Source organism: Camelus bactrianus, chromosome 17 (genome assembly GCF_048773025.1).
Source record: "Camelus bactrianus isolate YW-2024 breed Bactrian camel chromosome 17, ASM4877302v1, whole genome shotgun sequence".
Taxonomy (NCBI): Eukaryota; Metazoa; Chordata; class Mammalia; order Artiodactyla; family Camelidae; genus Camelus; species Camelus bactrianus.
In genome coordinates, this window is record NC_133555.1 from 27620077 (window position 1) to 27643091 (window position 23015).

At 33.2% G+C, this 23015-nt stretch overlaps 1 protein-coding gene across 33 annotated transcripts in view; it reads right to left on the reverse strand.

Annotated features, from left to right (window-relative positions):
• SLMAP (sarcolemma associated protein) overlaps positions 1-23015 on the reverse strand; it is a 121842-nt gene that overhangs the window by 24141 nt on the left and 74686 nt on the right. For 6 of the 33 annotated variants that reach the window (XM_045505392.2, XM_045505372.2, XM_045505374.2 and 3 more), the window contains exons 9-16: positions 22683-22820; positions 21446-21614; positions 21306-21356; positions 20767-20817; positions 16269-16331; positions 6895-6954; positions 2024-2104; positions 1683-1742 (exon numbers count right to left, since the gene is read on the reverse strand). In XM_045505392.2, coding sequence (XP_045361348.1) covers positions 1683-1742; positions 2024-2104; positions 6895-6954; positions 16269-16331; positions 20767-20817; positions 21306-21356; positions 21446-21614; positions 22683-22820 — 673 coding nt within the window. The remainder of the gene's footprint in view (positions 1-1682; positions 1743-2023; positions 2105-6894; positions 6955-16268; positions 16332-20766; positions 20818-21305; positions 21357-21445; positions 21615-22682; positions 22821-23015) is intronic. The other 27 variants (XM_045505400.2, XM_045505401.2, XM_010968330.3 and 24 more) reach the window with 7 other exon arrangements.

Below are 23015 nucleotides of genomic sequence, written 5' to 3' on the forward strand. Positions count from 1 at the left end.
TCTGAGTTTTACTGAACATCTGGCATTGTAGTAGGCAAAAAGGATAAGAATAAAATCCAAAGCAGACTGACATATATAACCACAAAAGTGTTAATAACTGTTGAATATAATCAACACAATCATAAATGCTACTTAATACGATCTGAATTGGGCTGCTGAAAAGATTTCTGGGAGATTTTTATAGTAAAAAAGACCATAAGAATAGCTACTTTTGTATGACAGGTGTTCATTACTCATTTACCTCCTCTCTTGTTTGTCTACGCTCCCACAAACACCCAAGGTCCTGAAATTTTTTCAGTATCAGTAACATTTTATATATTAATAGCATTACATTTCTGAGAAGAATCAGAAACGCTCCAAGATGAGATTTCTATACTGTATAAACATTAACTTAGATTTATTATTATGACACTAGGGAAAAAGCATGTCTCATCAACACCAAAAGCCACCTGAGAATACTGTAGATCAGTCAGGGTACTGGAAACCATGATCATTCTTAACAACAGGTTGGCAACTGGTTGCCTGGGCCAGTAATCCTCAGGGCTTTCCTTGGTATGGGAATTCAATCAAAGGTGGCTTCAGAGAGCCATGTGAGCTTTAGTATCCATGGGGAAGAGGAGAGAAGGCCATGATGCCCAGACTAAGGAAGTGTAAGAGAATCTAGGTAATCTCTTTGTTAACCACCCCCAATCTCAACCATTATACAGCGAGGCCAGAGCAGGGTTATGCAGAGTGAAACTAACGCTTCCTTATATAATCCAAAACTTAGGGTCTGGACTAGAGGATCCCTTAATAGCCCAGGCAGAAGTAAAGGCACTTCTACACAGAGAAAATTCCACAGGCTGCTTTTGCTGCTTATTTCAGAGAGCTGCCTAGTGTTGGTCCACTGCTACTAACATGCTTAACCCACTGGGCTGAACTCACATGTCAAAATTTCTTGTGTATAATAAGGCAATTATAAAAGAGACTAAATGCTGACAATTGTAGATTTATCAATAAGCCACCCCAAGGCACTCTATCTTAAAAACACTTTTATAAATGCTGATTTAATTCCTACCCATTTCATTCTAAACAAGTAAATATCAAGAAATAAATGTACTTCTCATTTAGAAATGAGACAAATCAAAGAATGTATTATATGCACTGCTCATTTTAGCCCCACCCAACATTTCTAGAAGAGTCCTAAAAACCTGAGGGTATTTACTGGATGATGAGGAGGACCAGAAAATGGGGAAGTTTGAAACTGCTATCATACGATTACAGAGCAAACAGGTGGTTCTTTCAAGAGGGTTAATAAAAATATTAAATACCAATTAATTTTTTTTTAATTTAAATTATTAAATATTATAAAAATATCTCTAATTCACATTAAACATGGTAATGAGTTTCTATCAAGACATCAAGGTAAACAGAAAAACCACAGCTGCATTTCATATTCTACCACTTCCTGCTTTGCCCTTCATACAATTTTGATTGCTACAAATTATTTTACAATTTAAATGTTTTTCTTTAAAGCACTGGTACCAACATCAACATTTTAAATTTTAGTTCTCACTGCTTTAGAGAACCTATCTTAATCTTCTAAGTAAACTTAAAACTTCACTAATATATGAAACTGATTTTGTGGCAAAGGGTGAATCTGATGCCCTCGTTTAAAATGTCATAAAAACATGTTAAAGTACCTTTTAATAGGGACACTTTAGCAAGGGGTTCATTTAAATCTTGCTCATCCATTTGGGCGTCTACAGGGGGAGAAAAAGATAATTATAAACAGTAAGCTCTATTGACAAGCTATCATTATCAAAATAAATAACTGAAATTTATATAGCTATTATATTCGGATCGCTGAAAGTAATTTTAAAATTTATCCAAGTATTCAAGGGAGTGACTTGACAAATGGAAGCACTGCTTTCTCCCCAAAACACAAACTTTGACTTCTCCACCCACACTAACCTACATACTTAAACTGCTTGGTAGGGAACAATAACATCTGCAGATTCATAAACATTAAGTTAAAACTCACCTGTAGTGTCGTCACTACTTTTCTCCTTGCTTGGACTCAGAGTATCTGATAAATCAGATTCCTTTGCTCTTGCCTGGTTTTCTATCAAGAAAAACAAAATAAAAGTAGAATCTCATTATAATATCTTTTATCAATAAAACTGCTTCAGGCTATGCTTGCTCTAAATCTACTAATGTACAAAATACTTTTAAAATTAACTGAGGTCACTGAATCTCTTACTTCTTCACCACTCTAGTCCCAAATGGAAAGCTGGTTAGTACACGTAGCTCATATTATATTATAATGTGGATCATGACTGCTGTGCAGAGGGCTGGGGCTTTTGTTCAAGGCTGTCCACTGGCCAACTGGAAACAAAAATGAAGCAAGCTTTGCTAAAGTATTCAGAGAACTGTAACAAATATAGCAAAATTCCCAGGACAATGTGGACACTGTATGAAGATGATGAAAGCAAATGGCTCTATTATATAAAAACACTAGTTAGGTTGCCTCAGTAATATTTATACTCATAATAAAAACTCTTTTTAAAAAATCACAATTATTTATTACAAAAGAAACATTTAAAAGAAGAAAATTAGCAGCTTTTTACATCAAAATAAAATATGACTGTACAAACCACACTAAGAAAAACTCAAAATAAAAAGTTTTGAAGTTGTTTACAAGTGGTGTGCTGCCTGAGGCAAGGAAGACATCCTAAGCCTAGTTTTCAATGAACTGTTCACAAAAAGTCCTAATTATAATCCTCACAATTTATTAAAGATGACTGGTAATTAGTTAGGCCCTAGATCCTCATCTGTAGTGGCCCATCTGTGTACACTATAACATGCATTAGGACAGCCTTACAGAGATGGTCATTTCTCTGACCATTACCCTAGAGCATCTCCCCATTCTCCACAAAGCCTTGGCCATCACAAGGCCTTAGCCAAGCTTTATATTTCAGAATTTAGCCATACTCTGGTCCCTGAATTAACTCTCACATGAGCTTTGTTTCGGTAAGGCCGGCCTCTTTACAGAGCTGAGGCAAGCCAGTTCATCATGGCCTGCAATTCTTTGCTTGAGTTGATATTTCCCTGAATTCAAGGACCACTCTTTCTACTTGGCCTAGTCATTCTGTAAGGTACAGCTTAAGCTCCGTTACCTCTAAGGGAGTCTTCATTTCTCCAGCATGCCGCTCCTTTTTATTGTATCTTCTGTGGGACATGTTTTTTTTGCAATTAATCATGTTCTATTTTTTATCATTCTCTGTGTGTACATTTACCTTATTTCCTTAGTGAGATTTTAAATTCACTAAGCAAATGATTATTTTTTAATTTATTTTTACTGAAGTATGATTACTTCTTATAATGTTATGTACTTGACTATACTGTTGGTAGTAATCTGCATCAAAAATTTAAATGTGCATATCCACTTCTAGTACTTTTCCTAAGGAAATAATAGGGAACATACAGTATATATACATAAAGATGTTTATTGCAGCATTGTTCATTATGGAATGGAAAATGTTCAAGATATATTTTCCATTTTGAAAGTAATCGGAAACATATCTAAAACCATTACTGTCAAAATAGTTAATATAATGTTAAAATATAACTTATTATGGATGTTTCATATAAGAATACCCTAGAATTTGTGGCTAACTTGTGAAATGGGTGATGAATTACAAGAAGCTTTTTGCTTCTTTTCTCACTGCCATTTCTAGTCAAAGGCCAACTGCTGAGCGACAGGGAGCTTAGATTAGAAGTGAAGTCACTAACCATGGAGGCCCATGGGAATCTAATCTGTGACCTCTGGTGCATTCACAGTGTACTATAATCAGACATTTCTGAATGTACTAGTTTTGATCACAAAGTTACAGTCTCAAAAAAGGCAGGCTAATACATCTTATCTATATATAGATAGAAAAGAAACCTCTCTGGGGAACAAAAAGGAAATGACAAAAATGACTCTTTTCTAATTTTAATATTCTTGGCAATTTTATGATGAAGATACTAAGGTAAACCAAGAGGAATGTATTTTCAAAAGGATTATTCTGGCTTCGAAGGAACTTTTGTTTAATATTTAGAGTAGTAGCCAGGAAGGTAAAATTGCCTTAGAGGTGGAATCAAATCTTCCATTAAGATCTAACTAGAACATAAGCTCCATAAGGGAGAGATCTTTGTCTGTTTTGTTAACTGCTACATGTTCGTTGCATAGAAGAGTGCACAGTATACAGCAGGTTCTCCAAAAAGGAGACAATTGAAGACACAATTCTACTCAGAATAAGAAGGCAAGTTTTTAGTAAGTCAAGTCATGGTCCATCATTGTTGTGTTTTTATATATATATATATTACACACACACACACACACACACACACACACACACACACACACACAGTTATTACATAGAGGCAAGCTGAATCTATTCAAGAATGAAATACAGGACACAACAAATGAGTGGCAGAGTCTCAACTTTTCAAAACATCTACTCTTTAGCTATGAAGCAGCACTCAACTTTCCAGTATTAAAAAAGTCATTGCTAGTTGATTTTCTCTGCAATATTTAATTATTAAAATGCATACCAAAAGTACACAGAGATGGAAGAATAGCTACCGACATCAATACCTAAAGTGTTCCCAAACTGGGAACTTTACAATAACATGACTGTTTTCATTGTATCTTCAAGCAGACATAACAATAGATGGGCAAAACAAACATACTGGCCAGAGACCATTTCCTACATCACTGGAACCATTACTTGTAAAGAAAACAAGGTTAAGGATCAAGAAAAATAAAGGGGAACTAACATCTGTTGGACAACAGAATGGCGCTTCTTGCATTAAAAGCAGTATTTCATTAAATTCCCACAAAACCCTGTAAGTTATTGTCAATCCCATTTTGCAAGGAGGAAACTGAGGTTTTAAAGAGCTAAAGTAAGTTGCTTGAGGGCACAAAGCTAGCTATGGTAGAACCGGGAGCTGAAAGTTGCTGTTGGACCTACTCTGTATTCTTTCTACTTCTACCATTTCCTAAAGCTATTGTAAACATATATTGACTGCAAACTGAGTTAGGGCTTAGAAAGTATATGCAACCTATGATTATCTGAAGGAAATACCACCAAGATTGTAACAGCTGGTAACTGGCAATTTCAAGCAACTCATATTTTCAATGCAGAAAAGAAAATTCCATCAAAAACTTTACCAATGAAAGCATTAAAAAAAAAAAAAAAGACAATCCAGCCAAACCCAAAAGAAAACACTTTATAGCCAGATATAAAGCATTTAAAATGTAACTCATTTCAGCCATCTAGTCTCTTACAAGGATGAGCGTACCTCTGCATGCTAACTGTGAGAGCTGCTAGTAAAATGTTTACTGCTCACAGAAGAGTCTCTGGTATATAAAACTTTTATATGTATTGTCATTCTTAAAGGATATATTCTATTCACCTGCATGGACTGACTTGCTATAATTTATTTAATAAATGCCCTTATTATTAGACACTTAAGTTTTCCTCTTTTTGCTTTTAAAGAAACACTGAAACAAACACCCTTGCACATTTGTCCAATTTGTTCCTTAAGATAAAAATTCAAAAGTGGAATTGCTAGGTAAAAAAGCATGTTCTTTAATGCTTTCAATACATGTTTTATGGCCAGATTTCAAAAGGAAACCAGATTTTCTTTTTCAACAATGACATCACATAATCTCAAGGGAATATATTCTAATTCAGAATGCATTAAACAGAAGCACATGATAGCAGATACTTTTCTGTAATTAAAAGAAGCACTGATTTTTTTCCCCACTTCAAAGTGTTGGCTATTCAACCAACTAATCTGAATAGGTATTTAGGTGGTGAAGTACAAAGCTATTTTAAAACCTGTTCTCATCTCACTTTAATAAGATGAAGTAAATTGCCATACCCACTAAAAATAGTCCACTGTTCTGAAACTCAATGCCAGTTTGCCAGAACAATATTAGTGATGCATAGTTTATGCATTCTTTCCCCAAATATGGCATCTGCCGTGCACATAATTCAGAATGGAAGCCACCAGATATCTGAAATAACACTATCCTCTCAAATATTTTTAAAAGCCAAATGGATCCAGTTACTTTCATAAAACAATGTGTCATAAACTTTTATCACTCATTATTTTATTTGACCAAAATGATTGTGAATTAGTTTTAAACTTTATACTGGTATGTTCTTCTGATGGAAGTCTTAGACTGATAATGAGCATATCTCACTAAATTTATTTGCCCGATTTCCCTATACATAAAAGTGACTTGACAATATGATGCTTTAAAACTCACTTTGCTTTTCTAAGTCTGACAATTGTAACAGAAAAGAATTAACAGAATAAACTACTTCAGGCAATTATAGGACTATCCATTACAAAATATAAGAAGGTCCTACATAATACTTGTTTAAATCAAATTGAGATGTCAAAAATTAAGAAAGTATTAACTATCATAAGGAATATTAAAGGTATGATAAATATCACAAAATAACTGCAAGCATTTTTCACCTGTTTCAAAAAGATTTATGTTGTGTTTGATTAAAATTTTGAGATAAAAGCTGAAAATAATGCTGGAAGTAAAACAGAGAGATTGCAACAAATCTTTAATACTGAAAGAAACCTATTCCAAGCATTAAAAACATACACACCCATATATATCCATCTAAAAAGAAACTTTCCAATGAATGTTTCATTCTTAAAACAGAACTCTAACTACTTTATATTATTATCTGATACTGTTATTACATTGTCATTTTGTTATCCTTAAGAAATAAACTGATGGTTAAAGTACTATGACCTTAGAAATGTACAGTAACCTTCATTATCAAGAAGAGTTGTCAAAACCCACAGAAAAATCCCACAGAAAACCCACAGAAAACGAACCTTTTGAAAGCTTTGTTTCTTCAACCACTTTGGTTAGATGCCCCTCGACGATCAGCTTCTCTGCCAAAGAAAATAAACGTTACTATCCAAGCCCAAACCGAGCAGCGTTTCCCTGAGCGGAGCAGTGTAACACATTCCATGACCAAATTTAAAGATGATAACATTACTCCCATGACTAGGCTTGAACAAAAGCTTGAACCTGGAAGGGGAACTAAGAGAACTTGAACTATAATAGAGCAATCAGATTAATGCAGAAATCTGAGGGTAAAGGAACAATTTGTCCTCAGTTTTCAGTAATTTTCACTTTATTTTAAAAGCCTACAACTTTCTGAAAATCAGGGCTCAGAACAAACAAAGCAACCCTCTTTAAATTAAGGATATTAAGTTGAAATAAAGGAATTCTGAGAAGATATTTTATTTAGATAAAGAAATAATACAAGTTATAGTATACAATAGTATACTTTTCCCTATTGATACAATTTAGCAGACATGGCTCTATGACAAGTTTCAGTAAAATGAATCATTTTAGAAGAGCTAATCATTGAAAGAAATTGAAAAAAGATTTGCTTTGGTTTATGGTAGATTCTCTGTAAATGAATAATTGTAGCTTCTTTATAATTTATTAAAAGTTAGATTTTCATATTCTAAATTTCACTGAGGAAGATAATATATCTATTCTGTATATCCCCTTATTTGATCCTGTAAATGAGCTAACCTCCTTCAATTTATACTTTTGCAGTATGTGAAATAATTTCTCTATTCTTTCACCCTTCAACCCACTGCAACTTGGTCATTTCATATAGGCTCTCTGCAGTATGTGGCACTGTTTGCCACTGCTTCCTTGGGAGGAAAAAAAAAAAGTCAAAGAGATTTAGATAATTTTAAAAGGCATTAATCTCACAAGATATATAATGTAAGCTGTCCTTCCCATCCCCTGTCCTACTCCACTCCATTCCTGAAAATCACTTCCTAGAAACAACTTTTAACTTTTAGTCACTTCTTCTGGTATTTACATTTCTAAATAATATGTTGCTATTTCTTAATTTTTCCATTTTAGGCATTATTTACTGACAATCTCTTATAGAAGATTAAGCTCTCATATCTTACTATCATCCTCATAAAAGTTAGACTTTGTCCATCAGTAATCAGTATTTATATTATGCCTATAACTTATATCTGCATCATATAATGTGTTATATCTCTTCTTGTGCAACATGTAACATTTTTGGAACCCATAATGTCCTCTTTTGTTTTGCTAATTTTTAAAATATATCTGTCTCAAACACAGCTCAACTTCTTAGAGAACCATAAAACCCTCAATACCATCAAACATGAGTAATCTATCACACTGTATATCCCTGCTCTCCCTTCCCCGAGTCCTTTAATCTTCCTGCTGCAGTCTGAGCCGTATCCTGTGCAAAAACCCCTGCCCCCAGATTCCAAATCTTCTTCTTCCTATCTTATTCCCTCGTTTTGGTGTAACACATTCTCTAATAATTTCCTGATAATGGGTGGATAGAAGGTCAATGCTTTGTGACTTTGTTCCTCTGAAAATATTAATGTTTCACCCTCACATTTGGCTGATGATTTGACAGATATAAATTCTACAGGAAATAACTTTCCTTCAGAATTTTAAAAACATTGTTCCACTGTCTTCTAGCTTCAAACTGGAAGGTGAGCCTAACGTCAGCCTAATTCCTGTTGTTCAGTGTGCACGGTAGAGATGTCTTGTGTCAGCACTGCCTTGTTTGCCCTTCCTTTCTGGGCACCAGAGAAGATTGCACATTCCAAGTTCCTAGCAGTGACGAAGGTCTGTATGACTGGTTCTAGCCAGGGCCAAAGCCTTTCAGAGAGAGTAGGATTTTTCTACACTTCTTTCCTCCCTCACTCTAGAAACCACATGTTCAGATTAGCCTAGATTCCTCAGTAACAATATAGAGTAGAGTGTTCTCCCCGGCCATGGACATGCAGCATAAATGAAAAACAAATGTTTGTTGAATTAAACCATTAAGATTTCAGTGCTTATTTACCACTATATTAAAATTTATTATAATTAATACAGTATGTGATCCTTTGTTTCTCTCTGGAAATTTTCAGAATCTTTTCTTTATCCCTGGTGTTCTTAAATTTCATACACCTCAGTGTAAGATTTTTTTTTAATTGAGGTTAGAGTCACATATTGCATTAATTTTAGAGTGAACAACTCAGTGGCATTTAGTACATTCACAATATTATGCAACCACCAGCTCCATCTAGTTCTAAAACATTTTCATCATCCCAAAAGAAGATCTCATACTTATTAAGAATTTACTTCCCATCCTCCAAAATCTCTTACTACTCAACTGTCTGTTTTATAGTTTCAATTTTGTTTTTTTAACATCTACTACCTGCATAGCCTCCACTCTCATTCTCTTTGTCCTTGTAGTTTTAATGTCTTTTATAATCTTTTACCATGAATGGGTCCATTCACCATATTTAATCAAAAATTTACTGTTTCTCCTTTAAAACTCGTTTCCTTTGACTTCTAAGATACCTCTCATTTCTATTTCATTTATGTGCTTGCACATTCCTTCCTTCTCAGCCTATCACTGTCTTTTCTTTCTTCTGATTATGATCTAAATAATTGTGTACAACTCAATAGCAAAAACAAGACAAAACAAAATAATCCGATAAAAAAAATGGGCAGAAGACCTGAATAGATATTTTTCCAAAGAAAACATACAGATGGGCAATAGGCACATGAGAAGATGCGCAACATCACTAATCATTAAGGAAATGCAAACCAAAACCACAATGAGATATCACTTCACACCTGTTAGAGTGGCTATTATCAAAAAGACAAGAAATTAGTGTTGGCAAGGATGTGGAGAAAAGGGAACCCTTTTGCATGGCTGGTGGGAATGTAAATTGATGCAGCCACTATGGAAAACAGTATGGAGGTTCCTCAAAAAATTAAAAATAGAATAACTATATGATTCAGCAAATTCCACTTCTGGGTATTTATCTGAAGAAAACAAAAACATTAACCTGGAAAGATATATGCACCCCCATGTTCACTGTAGCACTGTTTACAACAGCCAAGATAAGGAAATAACCTAAGTGTTCAACAATGGATAACTGGATAAAGAAGTTGTGGTATATATATGCAATGGAATGTTATTCAGGCATTAAAAATTGAATAAAACCTTGCCATTTTTGACAACATGGATAGACTTCAAGAACACTGAGCTAAATGAAATGAGTCAGAGAAAGACAAATACTATATGATCTCTCATATGTGGAATCTTGAAAAAACAAACAAAAAAAGCTCATTGACAGAACAGACTGCTGGTTGCCAGAGGTGGGGGGTGGTGAGGAGTGGGAGACGTGAATGAAGGGTATAAAGGTGGCGGAGGGGAGGGGAAGCTGGGTACAATGTAGGAAACAAAAGCCATGTGTGAAAGAACTGACAGATTTGACTTCATATAAATTAAAATTTTCCATATGATCAAATTCATCATTAACAAAGGTAAAGTGCAAGTGACAAACATGGAAAAAATATCTGAAAAACAAATAACAGATAAAAGGTTGTTATTCACTCCATTCACTCAATGAAATATTAACTAAGGTGTGCCTACTATGTGCCAGACAGGTGCTGGAAGTATTAGAATGAACAAATGACAAAATCCCTACCCTCCTGGTTCTTAAATTCTAATGATGCGGAGAGGGACAAGCAATAAAGAAATAAACAAACAGTATGTCAGATGGCAGTTATGGAGAAAAATAAAACAGGGAATGAGGAAAGAGACTATGGAGAAGGCAAACAAAGATATGAAGACTTCCAAAAATGAGTAAGAAAAAGTCTAACAACATAACAGAAAAAGGGGCAAAGAATTCACAGACCCAGAAATGCATATATCCAGTAAACATGGTCTACCCACTAACACAATGCCATGGCATTATTCACCCGTCAGGTTGGCAAACATTCAGTAGTAGGGGTGTGGGTAAACGAGTAATCGTGTGTCCCTTTGGTGGAAGTGTAAATTGGTATCTTTCTTTTAGAGAGTAACCTGGCAGAAACTATCCAAATGTTGAAAGCACATGCCCTTTGATTTCACAGCCCCTCTTCTGCATATCACACTGGAAAGAAAGAGACTACTTATATTAAGACTACCAATGCAGCATTGTCTGTATTGGGGGAAAACAGAATACAAAATTTCATAGTTCTGTGTTGGGGGAATAAGTTCTAAAAGAGCCACTTTCTTCACATGAAGGCTACAACCAATTGAAAACAGAAGATAAATGGCACTGACTATTAGATATTGATGTCAGTTTCCTGAGGATCTTAAACTGACTGAAGAGAAGAGTAGAAGAATAAAAAAGAACCACACAGGCCGCTATTGTAAATGCCAACCTGAAGAATTATTTCTAAATCTTAAACTTAGGTTTCATTTTTAAAAAATGCTATGATTAGGGCATCAAAACAATGTGCTTGAGACCAAATTTTTTTAATTGCATGCATATTGGTAATTAAAAGTTAGACAATCTCTAGATTGTCAGAAACATATTCCTTTAACAGGAACAATAAAGCTGGATCAATTAGCCTTCACTGTCTTGGGAATGGGAATGGGAAAAGGAGGAAAACAAGTTACCTCAACAAGAAATTTCCCACTAAAACATCCTCTCCAAACTCTGCCTCCCCCTGCCTAAAAAGGTTTTCTACCCTCTAATTAACATGTATTTCTGTGTGCCAACTACTATTTAGAGCACTTAGTAAACATGATCTCATTTAATTTTCATAATAACCTTATGAAGTACGTACTGTCATCCCATTTTATAAATGAGAAAGCTCACGTTTATAGAGGTCATACTACCCAGAGTCATATTGCCAGTAAGGGATCGAATCAGAATTCACATCAAGGTTACTCTTATCCAATTCTAGACATCGTAAGTGAAAATGGGCTTAAGTCGCCTAGAAGGTCATTAAACGGAAATACAGATAAGAATCTGAGACTAGAATTAACATCAAGATACAATTAAAGTAAAAAATTACAATCAGCATTTCACATCAAGCTAACAATTTATTACCCTTCAGAGAGTTGCAGTTCACAAAGTAGAAACAGAGCTGTGCATCCAGACTCTGTGAGGCTGCTAATTTTAATAATACAGACTTTCACAAGTTATTTGCTTCTGCAGCAAAATAATCTTATTTTAATTTAATTGTTAAGCAATTCATGTTATAGAAGATTGTCTGCCTTTCCATTAAAAACAGTTCCAGAATCTATTTGTCTTAAAATCCAAGAATAAGAACAAAAGAGAAAAAAAAATTAGAATTCAAGGAGAGATTTAAAACTAAATTAAATGAACCAATTTCAAGAATACAGAAACAGATTTTTTTTTTTTAAGGAACAGTCTATATGCCAAAACACTGTTGGCATGAATTTAAGACTATCTTCTGTGCAGTTATACTGGGAGAAAATCAAGAAGAAATATTGGAAAGCTAGCTGACTGGGGAAAAGACTGGTACAAATAACAAACAAAAACCCTTAGACAGTGTTTAAGAACAACGAAATAAACAATTAGCAACATCCAGTTTAAACTCAAAAGAGTTTTCCTGTAATTAACTGACACTAACTAATATGAGCAGGGAACCAACACCAAATGTTCTTTATTCTTTGTCATAAATCCATTGCTTTGCCTTAGAGAAATAAAAGTTTAAAAGATGAAAATTTAAGAATCCGTTTCAAGTACAGTATGTAATCAGAGTAAACCTGAGATTGTTCAGACAGGCTGATCTCATAGGGTAATGAAAAGTAAACAGTCACACGAGCAACAGTGATTCAATGTATTACTCCAAATAAGGCAATTTCTATGTGAGAGCAAAGCCCTAAGAGAAAGGAGGACGAATGAGAGAAGCATACACAGATAATGACTATAATTTCAAACTAGGGGTGGGAGTCAGGGAGAGAATTTTGTTTTTAATAAGAAAAAAACAAAACAAAAACAAAAACAATAGGACATGAAATAGTAAGAGAATTAGACTTTTGCTTAGTAATAATAAAAACCATTAAGTATCACAGTAAGCATGGATTAAGAACACAAAGACATGAAATAATTTCATGGCTGGCACTTTTAACCCCATCATAGAAAGGGAAATGCCCCTGGGGGAGAGAGTAGTTTGTCTCCCCAAAGCACATCTCAGAGGAAAGTTTCTCTGGCACCCAGCAGTGACATTTCTGCCCTCACCAGGACAAACTCAGCAAGAGAAATGGAAGGGGCAGGCAAAAGTCCAGAGAAGGCTGTTTTTCACTCCATGCCCACCAAATGATGGCAGGTCTCCACATCCTTACTTTTCACCCTTCATCCTTTCACTCAGCATACAAATTAATCAAGTGGCTGAGTTTGCAGAACATATATGAAACAGATTTAGAGATGTACAGCTTTTAACTCAGAAAGCATCTTCAGCAGCACACAAAAGTCTCAATGTACTCATTAAAGTTTATATGGTGGTAAACCTTGAGTGACTAAAATCTGCAGGAAACATGGAATGTGTTCTGCTTAAGCCAAACTTCATGCCTGAATTCCTGAAGAAAATTTGTTAGAACTTTTCAGCAAGATCTACTGAACTTACTTGTTAATTCTACATTTTATGTGATGTATTTTTATACAGAAAATTTACTTCACAGTTCTCGAATGATGCAAAGGTTTTATTTAAATCTGTTCAAAATCCAACCTCTTAGCCTAGGATTAAAAGCTTTTCTCCTAAAAGAGAATTAAAAGAAACACAGTCTGTTTTACCATAAAAGGAAAACAAATTGAAATGTGTTCTGACTCATTTAATTTCCTCAAAATCACCTTATAAATGGAGACAGCCAACAACCAAATTGTTCTCTTACGGATTCAGACACATACATTGAAAAAAATCTGTCAATATATTAAAACTATACATGATGAATTGTACGAAGTGCACTATTTGCTTTCTAACTTTTAAAACACAAAGTGAGCTTATACTGTACAAGCATAGTAAATAATGAAAGCTAGGTACTTAACACTTGCTTTTTAAAACACTGGGAACAAGATTATGAAGTTATCACTGCTCAGAATATACACTTCCATTTTTAAGATCATAAATCAGTTCAAGATGACTATCACTGAAAATAATGGCAAAAAAGTTTATGCGCACTTACCAAAAAATAATCCAAAAATGTTTCAAAAGTTCACTTGAGTAAGATTTTTGCTGAATTTGCCTTGCTTGCCATAATACTTAATAAGCACAACAACTTTAATGGTTCTTTGTGATCAAATAAAAATAATGGCATAAAATAATGAAATGACAACAACTCAAACCAGAGGTAACCCTTACTATGCCAGTTCTGGCTATCCAGATTTAAGGAACCAAACAGATTTTGAAAATTCGAGATACAACTGGTATTCTCATTAACCAAACTCTCGCTACTTGCCAACAAAACTCAGAAACGAAACAGATTCAGATAACAGGCTATATCCCTTGCGAACCTGAACTTACAGTCCAAACTTCCACTCTTTATATTTAGGGACCCAGTGGATTCAGATGTCTAAGAATACTTGTATTTTATTTTTTTGTTCTTCGGTTAACTCTTTGTCCAGAAAAACAGAATTTTATGTTCTCATTTTTTTCTCTCTATGCACCACATTTAGCATTTTCCCATGCTATTACATAGCTCTTGTAAACATCACTTTATTGGCTAATATCCCCATTGAGGGGACTTGGCTGTAATTTATATAACTTCTTACTCAATCTCTGAATGTTCATTTGGTCCATTTTCCCCCCATAACTATGATACAATAAAAATCCCTCCTCAAATCTTTTTCTTTGTTCAAAATAAACATTGCTCTCTGTAAAAACTACAGCTAAATATTTTACATATTTTATAATAATATTTTAAATAATTTTTGCAAATTATAATTTAGTAAGACATTCTTTTGATAGTCTCTATTCTTAATTCTTTAGGCTCAAAATATAAGTCCCAAAAGTTCAAAATAAAAATAACTTATTTTAAAATGGTCATATGTAATAAAACTAGATATATAATCCTTTTCCTGAAGATTTATATTTTAGATTATATATTCTACCTTTAGTTGGTTTCAGTGGGCACCAATGATTTTGCCCCAATCCCTGTGCCAATTTTTTGTAAAAGAGAGATTTAGTAATCAGAAGGTAACAAAAAGATGCACTAATCTTTTCTTCATGAAAAAAATTGTTAAAGAACAAAGAAATGTACCATATTTACTCAACAATTTGCCTCAAAGTAATAGTAAACTTACATTCAACAAAATGTCTCTAAAATGGACAAAAACAGAAGCTCTTCTAAAACTATTAAGTGAAATTTCAGGTTACCTTAAAGCATCTCTAGGAGTGTAACATTTGATCTATTGAGTTTGTGCCTGCTATAATTACCAGGGGTGACCCTTACAACCTTCGAGTCTTCTTGAGATTGAAGGGTGTGGGAGCAGTGGGTGGGAGGGAACCATACATGTGTGCACATTCACAAAATGAATTCATGAGCATAAAGATCTGTAAAACCATTCATTTCCAAAAAGAGAGCCAACAGAGAGAGAAAAATGCCTGACAACGTGTACGTCTGATAGGAAAAAGTACAGATATCACCAATAAATCTTTACTACACACAGTGACCTTTAATTGTTAGTAAGAAAACCAAAAGAATAACACAATCTTTATTGTTACGGATTTAAGTAGTCATGTAATTTTCAAGAGGGAATTCATGATTCTTTTGTTCAGAATTCAGCAGACATCTAAGTCACCTCAAAAGCCAACCCATCTATCTTTAAAATATTAAAAACAGTCTTGTACAACTTCCCAAGGGTAGGCAGTTGATGTCACACTCTGGGACAGCCTACTACTCTACTTCTTCTCTAGAAAGCTCCTGCGACACTAAGGGCTATCTTCAGATATGTGTCCAAACAAAATCATTATTTTTGTGGTTTAATTTAATTTTTTAAGAAACTTATCTAAGAACCTCAAAATCTAAATCTGTGACAAAACTAAAATTTAAGTAAATCAAGTTAACGTTATTATTCTCTTAAGTATCCAAAGAGAAGGTTTAGGTGCTTGACATTCTATTTTATTCCCTACTCAGTAATAATTTTTAATTAAAAAGCTTGAAACTTCTTTTCTGTAAGCTATATGAAATCCTCATCTCCATCTATGAAGATAATACAACAAATATTTTTCTCAAAAGAGAGAAACAGAAACTCTGAAAAGAATTACTACTGTCTGAAGATGGCCTTTGTGCATTTCTATGTAACAAACACATTGTGATCTTCATTTTTCTTCTCACTTTTCAATGTTACCCCTGACTTCATTAAAATCAATGTGAAAAATACTCTGTACTCACTCTGGCATTCTATGAATTGATGAATAAAAGTGCAGTCCCCGCCACTCTTTGAAAGCAAGTGCTCTAATAAAGAAAGAAACACCTTTAAGGATATAATTTTTGCTGTCTTTGAAAACCAACAGCAAAGGTAGGAAAACTGAAGTGTATTAACATGGGAAACTCTAAATAAGATTAATAAAAGTTTAATACATTTTACTACTAACAGCAGACATATTTTGGAGTTAAATAAAGTTAAATGACTGAAAATTGTAGTTATAGAACATTAATTTGTACCCTGAATGGTTAGTTTTTAAAGGTGCAGTTTCTATCCAAATAGCTCAAGAAAACCACAAAAATGTATTGCTTTAAAAAGCTTCTCCCACTTTTAAAATACATCTTTCTCCTTGAGAGCCTAACAAATACTTTTAAGTAATTTAAAACATTTTTATTTGTTCTTATTGAATTAATTTTCAAATGACTGTTCTCTGACAGTTCCTCTTCAAAGCTATTCATCTTAGTTAAGAGGCAAAAAGTAAATATTTTAAGAATAACAAAATAATGCCTTAAAATTTAAGAAACTGATACAGTATTTTAATTTTTACACTTTCGTTTCACAAATAGTCTATCTCCTTCAGTCACTTAATCTGTACTTCATATACTATCAAAACATTGTATTGCGTATCTCTGCCTAAATGATTAAAATCAATGCCCACATATTTTAAAGTAAGAGCTTGGTAAATGGTTTTTTTGCTCAGGTCAAACAGATTTTTCTTTTTTAATAAGTGAAGAGAATCAAACCTAACATAGTAGTTTAATAAAAGTTTCAGCCCTTTTCTTAAAATAATCTCTTCCTCTGAGTCAGGAACTAACTTCTGAATCTGGGTAATATCCTTCAATTATATATATGTTATCTTTCAAAACTACCAAGAAGACTTTGGAACTTAAAGTGTTAAAAATATATTCCAACATGATGACTATCTAGAAGGTGTACAAGCACAAAAACCTGTCAAAGAATATGAGTTAGTACCACTCTGACTGTAAAAGCCTCTTTCTTGCCGCCTCCACCTCAATCCGCCTCACCCCTCATCATCTCAGCTTTGCTTGAGAGGCAGGCATCTTCTACTCTGATGGCTTGTCAACCTCTCTTGACATCTTTACTGACAGCCTTCTTTTTTACCTTCATACTAAAGCCTCTTACACAATGTGCAGATATACTTCTATATATATATACATATACAGTTATATAACTGTATAGTTACATATAGTTACATTATATATAGATATAATATCTCTCCAAAAAGAAGAAAAAAGGCTAACTGCAATAGAAATTCAAAATTAAAAAAAAACCTAATAAATAGTATTTGCCAACTGAAGCCAAGAAATCCAAAACAGGAGCCCTCAGCTGAATAGTAATTACTAAAGTAAAAAGGTGGTTTCACATAAATCCTATCTAAGCTATAACAACAATATCAGAACTCAAACTATACAACATCACTGGTTAAATATGAAAACTCAGTAAAGCCAAATTTTAGCCTAACTAGAGGACTTTATGAATCATATATGAAACCAAATTTCAGGTTGGCATCACAGGCCTTCAGATGACATTTATAAATGAAGGACATTCCATTATCAGTCACCAGGACAAAAATCAAACCTTTTATCTATTCTGATTTTACCATCTGGACTCTACATTAAAATATCTACTATACTATTTTAGATAAGATGCAAGATTAATCTAAAAAGATTAAAAAAAATATATATATATATATATATATATATCTCCCACAAAGGTATCTCTTAAGACACACGAGACTAAAGTCTTTTAGGTAGAATATGTAAAGGATTTGGATCATGACACTTTTAATACTCCATTACTTGAATTCAAAGATGTCACTGAATCTAAACCAAAAATTAAGAATCAGATACTTAAGGGGGTAGGGGTACTGTGATACTAAAATAGGGTTATAGGAGTATAAAGAAAAAGACAGATACAGAAACATAATAGTCACGATACTTAAAATGTGTTTTATTTGTACATGAGTGGATTTTCATGTTTCTGCTGAGCCCTTAAGGTAGCTAGTTTGAAAAAAAAAAAGTAGCTAGTTTGAATTGAGATGTGTTGTCAGTATAAAATGAATATACAGTGATTTCAAAGACTTACTAAGGAAAAAAGAATGTGAAATATTTCATTTATAATATCTTAATACTGATTACATGTTGAAATAATATTTTGGATACAGTAGATTATAGTAAATACATAATTAAAATACATCACTAAAAATTTACCTATTTCTTTTTATATTTTTAATATGGCTACCAGAAATTTTTAAATTATATATGTGATTCTCATAATATTTCTATTAGATAGTACTTTCCTATACTCTCTAAGATATAGTCAAATTATGCTTATTAGATTAAAAAATTATAGTATAAAACTCTATTTACAGCTGCTATTTTAAATTTAAGTAATTTCAAAAATGGGGTTTACTGAAGAAATATAATACTTATTATTAACTAATTATTATTTATTACTTATTATTAACTTATTAATTAATAATCTTAACTTCTCTAGGTATTTTTAAAATATTCTCTTACGACTATTTTTGGTTCTCTCTTTACTATTTAAAGAGTAATTTTAGTTAAAGCCATATCTAATAGCACATTATGACTATAGACTTGGGTAATATTAGAATACCTGATAATTAGTTTGTTACTATATCATAAATGACCTAGAACAGACCACCAAAATCCACTCAGTAACTAATTCTGGTATATTAAGCTTTTGTGTATATCCAGATATTTACTACTCAGTTTCTTGAAAGATATCTTGAAAGATACAGTCACTTTCACACAACTCATTTTACCACTACTGGAAAAACAAATACCAGCAAGGGAAAAATAATTATAGGCAGGAGTACCTTAAAGTTTCCAAAATATCTTTTTCAGTTTTAAATCAAGGAATTGTCCACAATTATTCTCATCTAAATCAACTGGAATTGGCAAAAAGTTTTAAGCAGTAATTTGACAACTCTTGTTAGTATAAAGATGGTTCAGTGTATATGAAAGGATTCTCTTAACTGAAGGAATAGAATGTTCCCAACTTGAGTTAATACTAACATTATCTATCAATAAATACATGCTTAAGTCAAAAGGGTAATGGATTTGAATAGAAGTATACATGTCAGAAAGAGAAAAAAAAGGCAAAATAATAGCAGAAAATATAAATTCATTTATGGATGAGAAGCTTTTAGAAGGTAAGGATTAAATCATCTTACATATGTTTGCTAAATTTACTTAATAAAGAGAAATTAGTAATACCACTACAATGAATATAAACTACACCTTTAAAATTCTCAAAATGAAACTCAATCAAACTGAAATCTAGAATGTCAATGTATTTCACAAAACATATATAATATAGTCAAATAACAATGATTAATGAGACTTTTTTAAAATTTAAGAGTTTCAAGATTCATTATATTTGTAATATTAGCTCTTGACTTTTGCAGTTCACAGATACAAGATTACCTGAGCCTATTCTGCCAGTTCTTGATTAAAAACAAATCAAACAAACAAAACCAAAACAAACCAAAGAAAAAAAAAAAAACCTCCTAACTTTATTAGAGTGTGGTTGCTGCCCAAGAACTATAAAGATATCCCCTGATACATGGAAAAAATATTTGCTAAGAAGTTCTGTGTATCAACCTTGAAATCTTCTGCTAACTTCTGTATAAAGACTGAGATAAGAGGCATACAGATTCATAAACACAGAAAACAGTTTTATTCCTTCTGTACTCTAAGCATCTAATGAAGGCTCTGGTACTTAACTGGTGCTCGATTAACGTTGGATGAATGAGGAAGGGAAGAAAGGTCTTTAAGACTTAAAGAATACAGAAGTCATTGAGTAAAAAGTACCCCATGCTGCAGTGGGAAAACCAAGAGTGGCTATACAGTTTTGGCAAGAGATAACCCAAGTTATCTAGAAAGAAGGGTCATGTACCAATAACAAGTAAAGAATTTTTCAGATATCAGAAATGAGTGACCTGTTTTCTCTGACTGATGGAACAGATGGATAAAGAAAGCAGTTTCTACATCATATTCAAGAGCTCAATGAGCTGTTAAGTAAACTCCTGGCCAGGGAGGGAGTAGGGCACAAACATTAAAAATAGGGGCCAATTATCCCCAGGAAACAGTGCTTGATGGAAGAAAATGGGAGTTTAGTCTCTGAAAATAAAGTGGGGAAAAAAGCTATACTACGTTATATAAGTCAGCAATAAAGTTGAACATTATCTTTTTTTATTATTTGAATAATTGAAATTTCCATATAATAAGGGATATCTAACCATAGGCCATGGCACTAGAATTACAAAATAAGGGGAAGTTTGATTTTTAAGACAGGATTTAATGGTCTATAAACAGCATGCTTTTCATACCAAACACTTTAAGCCCTGACCTCTCTATCCTGCTTAAATAGTAAAAGGATATCATGAAAGAAAAATACTTAAGTTTTTTACACTACCTTTTTCTGTGCTCCCATTTATTTTAGGTAAGAAGTCATCAACTTGTATCCCTAGGATTAAGACAGTGTATCATTTGCCTGATCAAAGAAAGTATTACTTTAAAACTGGTCTCAAATGTAACCATGGCATTTTGTATTCCTACTCACATTAAGAATGACAGAACACTTTAAATTTATTTATACGAAAAGGGTTCAACTTGCCATTTTCTATCAACTCAGAGAAAAAAGCTACAACTGCTTAGTAATCTTCCAATGAACCTCAGAAGAAAATGAATCTGCTGTTCATGTGTTTTTCTTATTTAAATATCTCCAAGCAAACCATCTCAGCTGCAGAAATTTCATTCATTTCAAAGACTAAACAATGGTGCCCACTGGTGGCAATCAAGCATATTTTTAAAGGAAATTTTCTGGAAGACTGTAGATATATTACACCTAATATGTAAAACATCCCTCTTAAAATAGCACCCAATGTGAGATAGTAAATATGAGAAGTTTAATGAGAAAATTCAGCTTTAAATAAGAAATTTGGTGACACCTACCTAAGCTGCTGCATTCTTTAAGAGTTTTCTCTTGAAGATGTTCTAACCGTACTGTAAACAAAAGTCCAAGAAAAAGATATTTCACAGATAAAAAGAAAGAAAAAATCAAATCAGATAAATGTCTGATTTAGCTAACTTACCCTGTAAAGCTGTTAGCCTTTCATTGGTGAAGTCATTATCAGCTTGCAAAGCTTCTATTTTTGCCTGGAGCTCCTGTTCTTTTTCTTCCATTTCATCTATTTTATGTTGTAATTCTTTTTTCTCAGCTTGTCCCTTCTGTTGGATTTCCTCTTGTTTTCCCTCTGCTACCTATTAAGAAAGAAAAAGAAAATTCAGTAATTTAATAAAATCTGACCTTGTTTTAAGAGGTCTAAAGCAGGACGACTTTTATTCACATAGACTTCTAAGGAGAGTAGTCAATAATATAGTACATATCTGTAAACGTCAAAATGATGTCAAAACTGATGTACACTGGGTCATTCCTCCATATCACGTAAAGAGAGAAAAACTCGCAGCAAGCAAGCAAGCAGACTCAATACGTTAAAGGGGTCAAAATGAAAAACATTTTCAAGGGGGAAATACAGTTTCCCTTGAAATTACTGTTGTTTTAATTAGTCTGTACACTCTAAAATGTAACTTACTCTGAAATTTTAAACAAGATTATTTTTAGCTAAAGAAATGATGATTTAGAAGCACTTTTTAAAACGACCTCCTTTTAACAAGCCCAATATTTAAAGCTATCATAGGTTATTATTATTATTATTATTTGTTAATCACTTAAAGGGGAGATATGCTCTGGTCTTTTCTAACAAATGTGTATCTTCTAGCCACTCAATCCGTTTGAATTATATAAAGATGGGTCTTCACAAACTCACTTAGAATTTGGCGTTACCTACGGTCTGGTCTCTCCTTATCCTAAATGTCCTATAGCTACAGGGAGCAGCAGCTGAAGCAGAGCCAATAGCATCCCTGGAGGCTACAAGGGGTCAAGCAGATCACTCTGAGGTTCCCTCTGGGCTTGTTCCAGCACTAACATAGCTGCACTTGCCTTTGGGACACACTACAGATAAGCAGATTCCAGGTTTTTAAAATGCTGAATATCTTGCTGGTTCTCATCTACTTTCTCCTATATATTTAAAAATGCCTATTGGGAAGTATTTATTTCCATCCAAAGAAAATAAGTCAGCTTTTACAGACTTTCAATTATCTGTGGTGATGGGGTTTGGGCAAAATGGCACCTAATTTTTACTATAAATAAACTATTACCAAAGTTTACATCAACAACTATTCAGCAAGCAATTCAACCTAAACTCTTAAACTATCCAGTGTGTTACAGATGATTAATTTACATACTTTCAGGTTAAGAAAATACATTACCTTTAATTTATCGGATAAATCTTTAATCTCATTAACTGCTCCATTATATTTATTGGCTAATTCTCTTAATTCTTCCTGAGTCCGTTCATTCATTTCTTTCAGGTGGGTACATTCATCTTCAGTATTACTCAGACTTCGCTGTAATTTAAGTTTACAGGCAGTTGATTTAGAATAAATGTACATTCTAAATTCAATGCATAAAAAATATAACTCTATAGGCTGTTCTAAATCAACACCTGTCTTGGATTTTATATAAGGCTGAGTTAAATAACATAAAAATTTCAATTTACTGCAGCTACATTGCTAAAACAGAAAATACAAGGAATTAGGAAA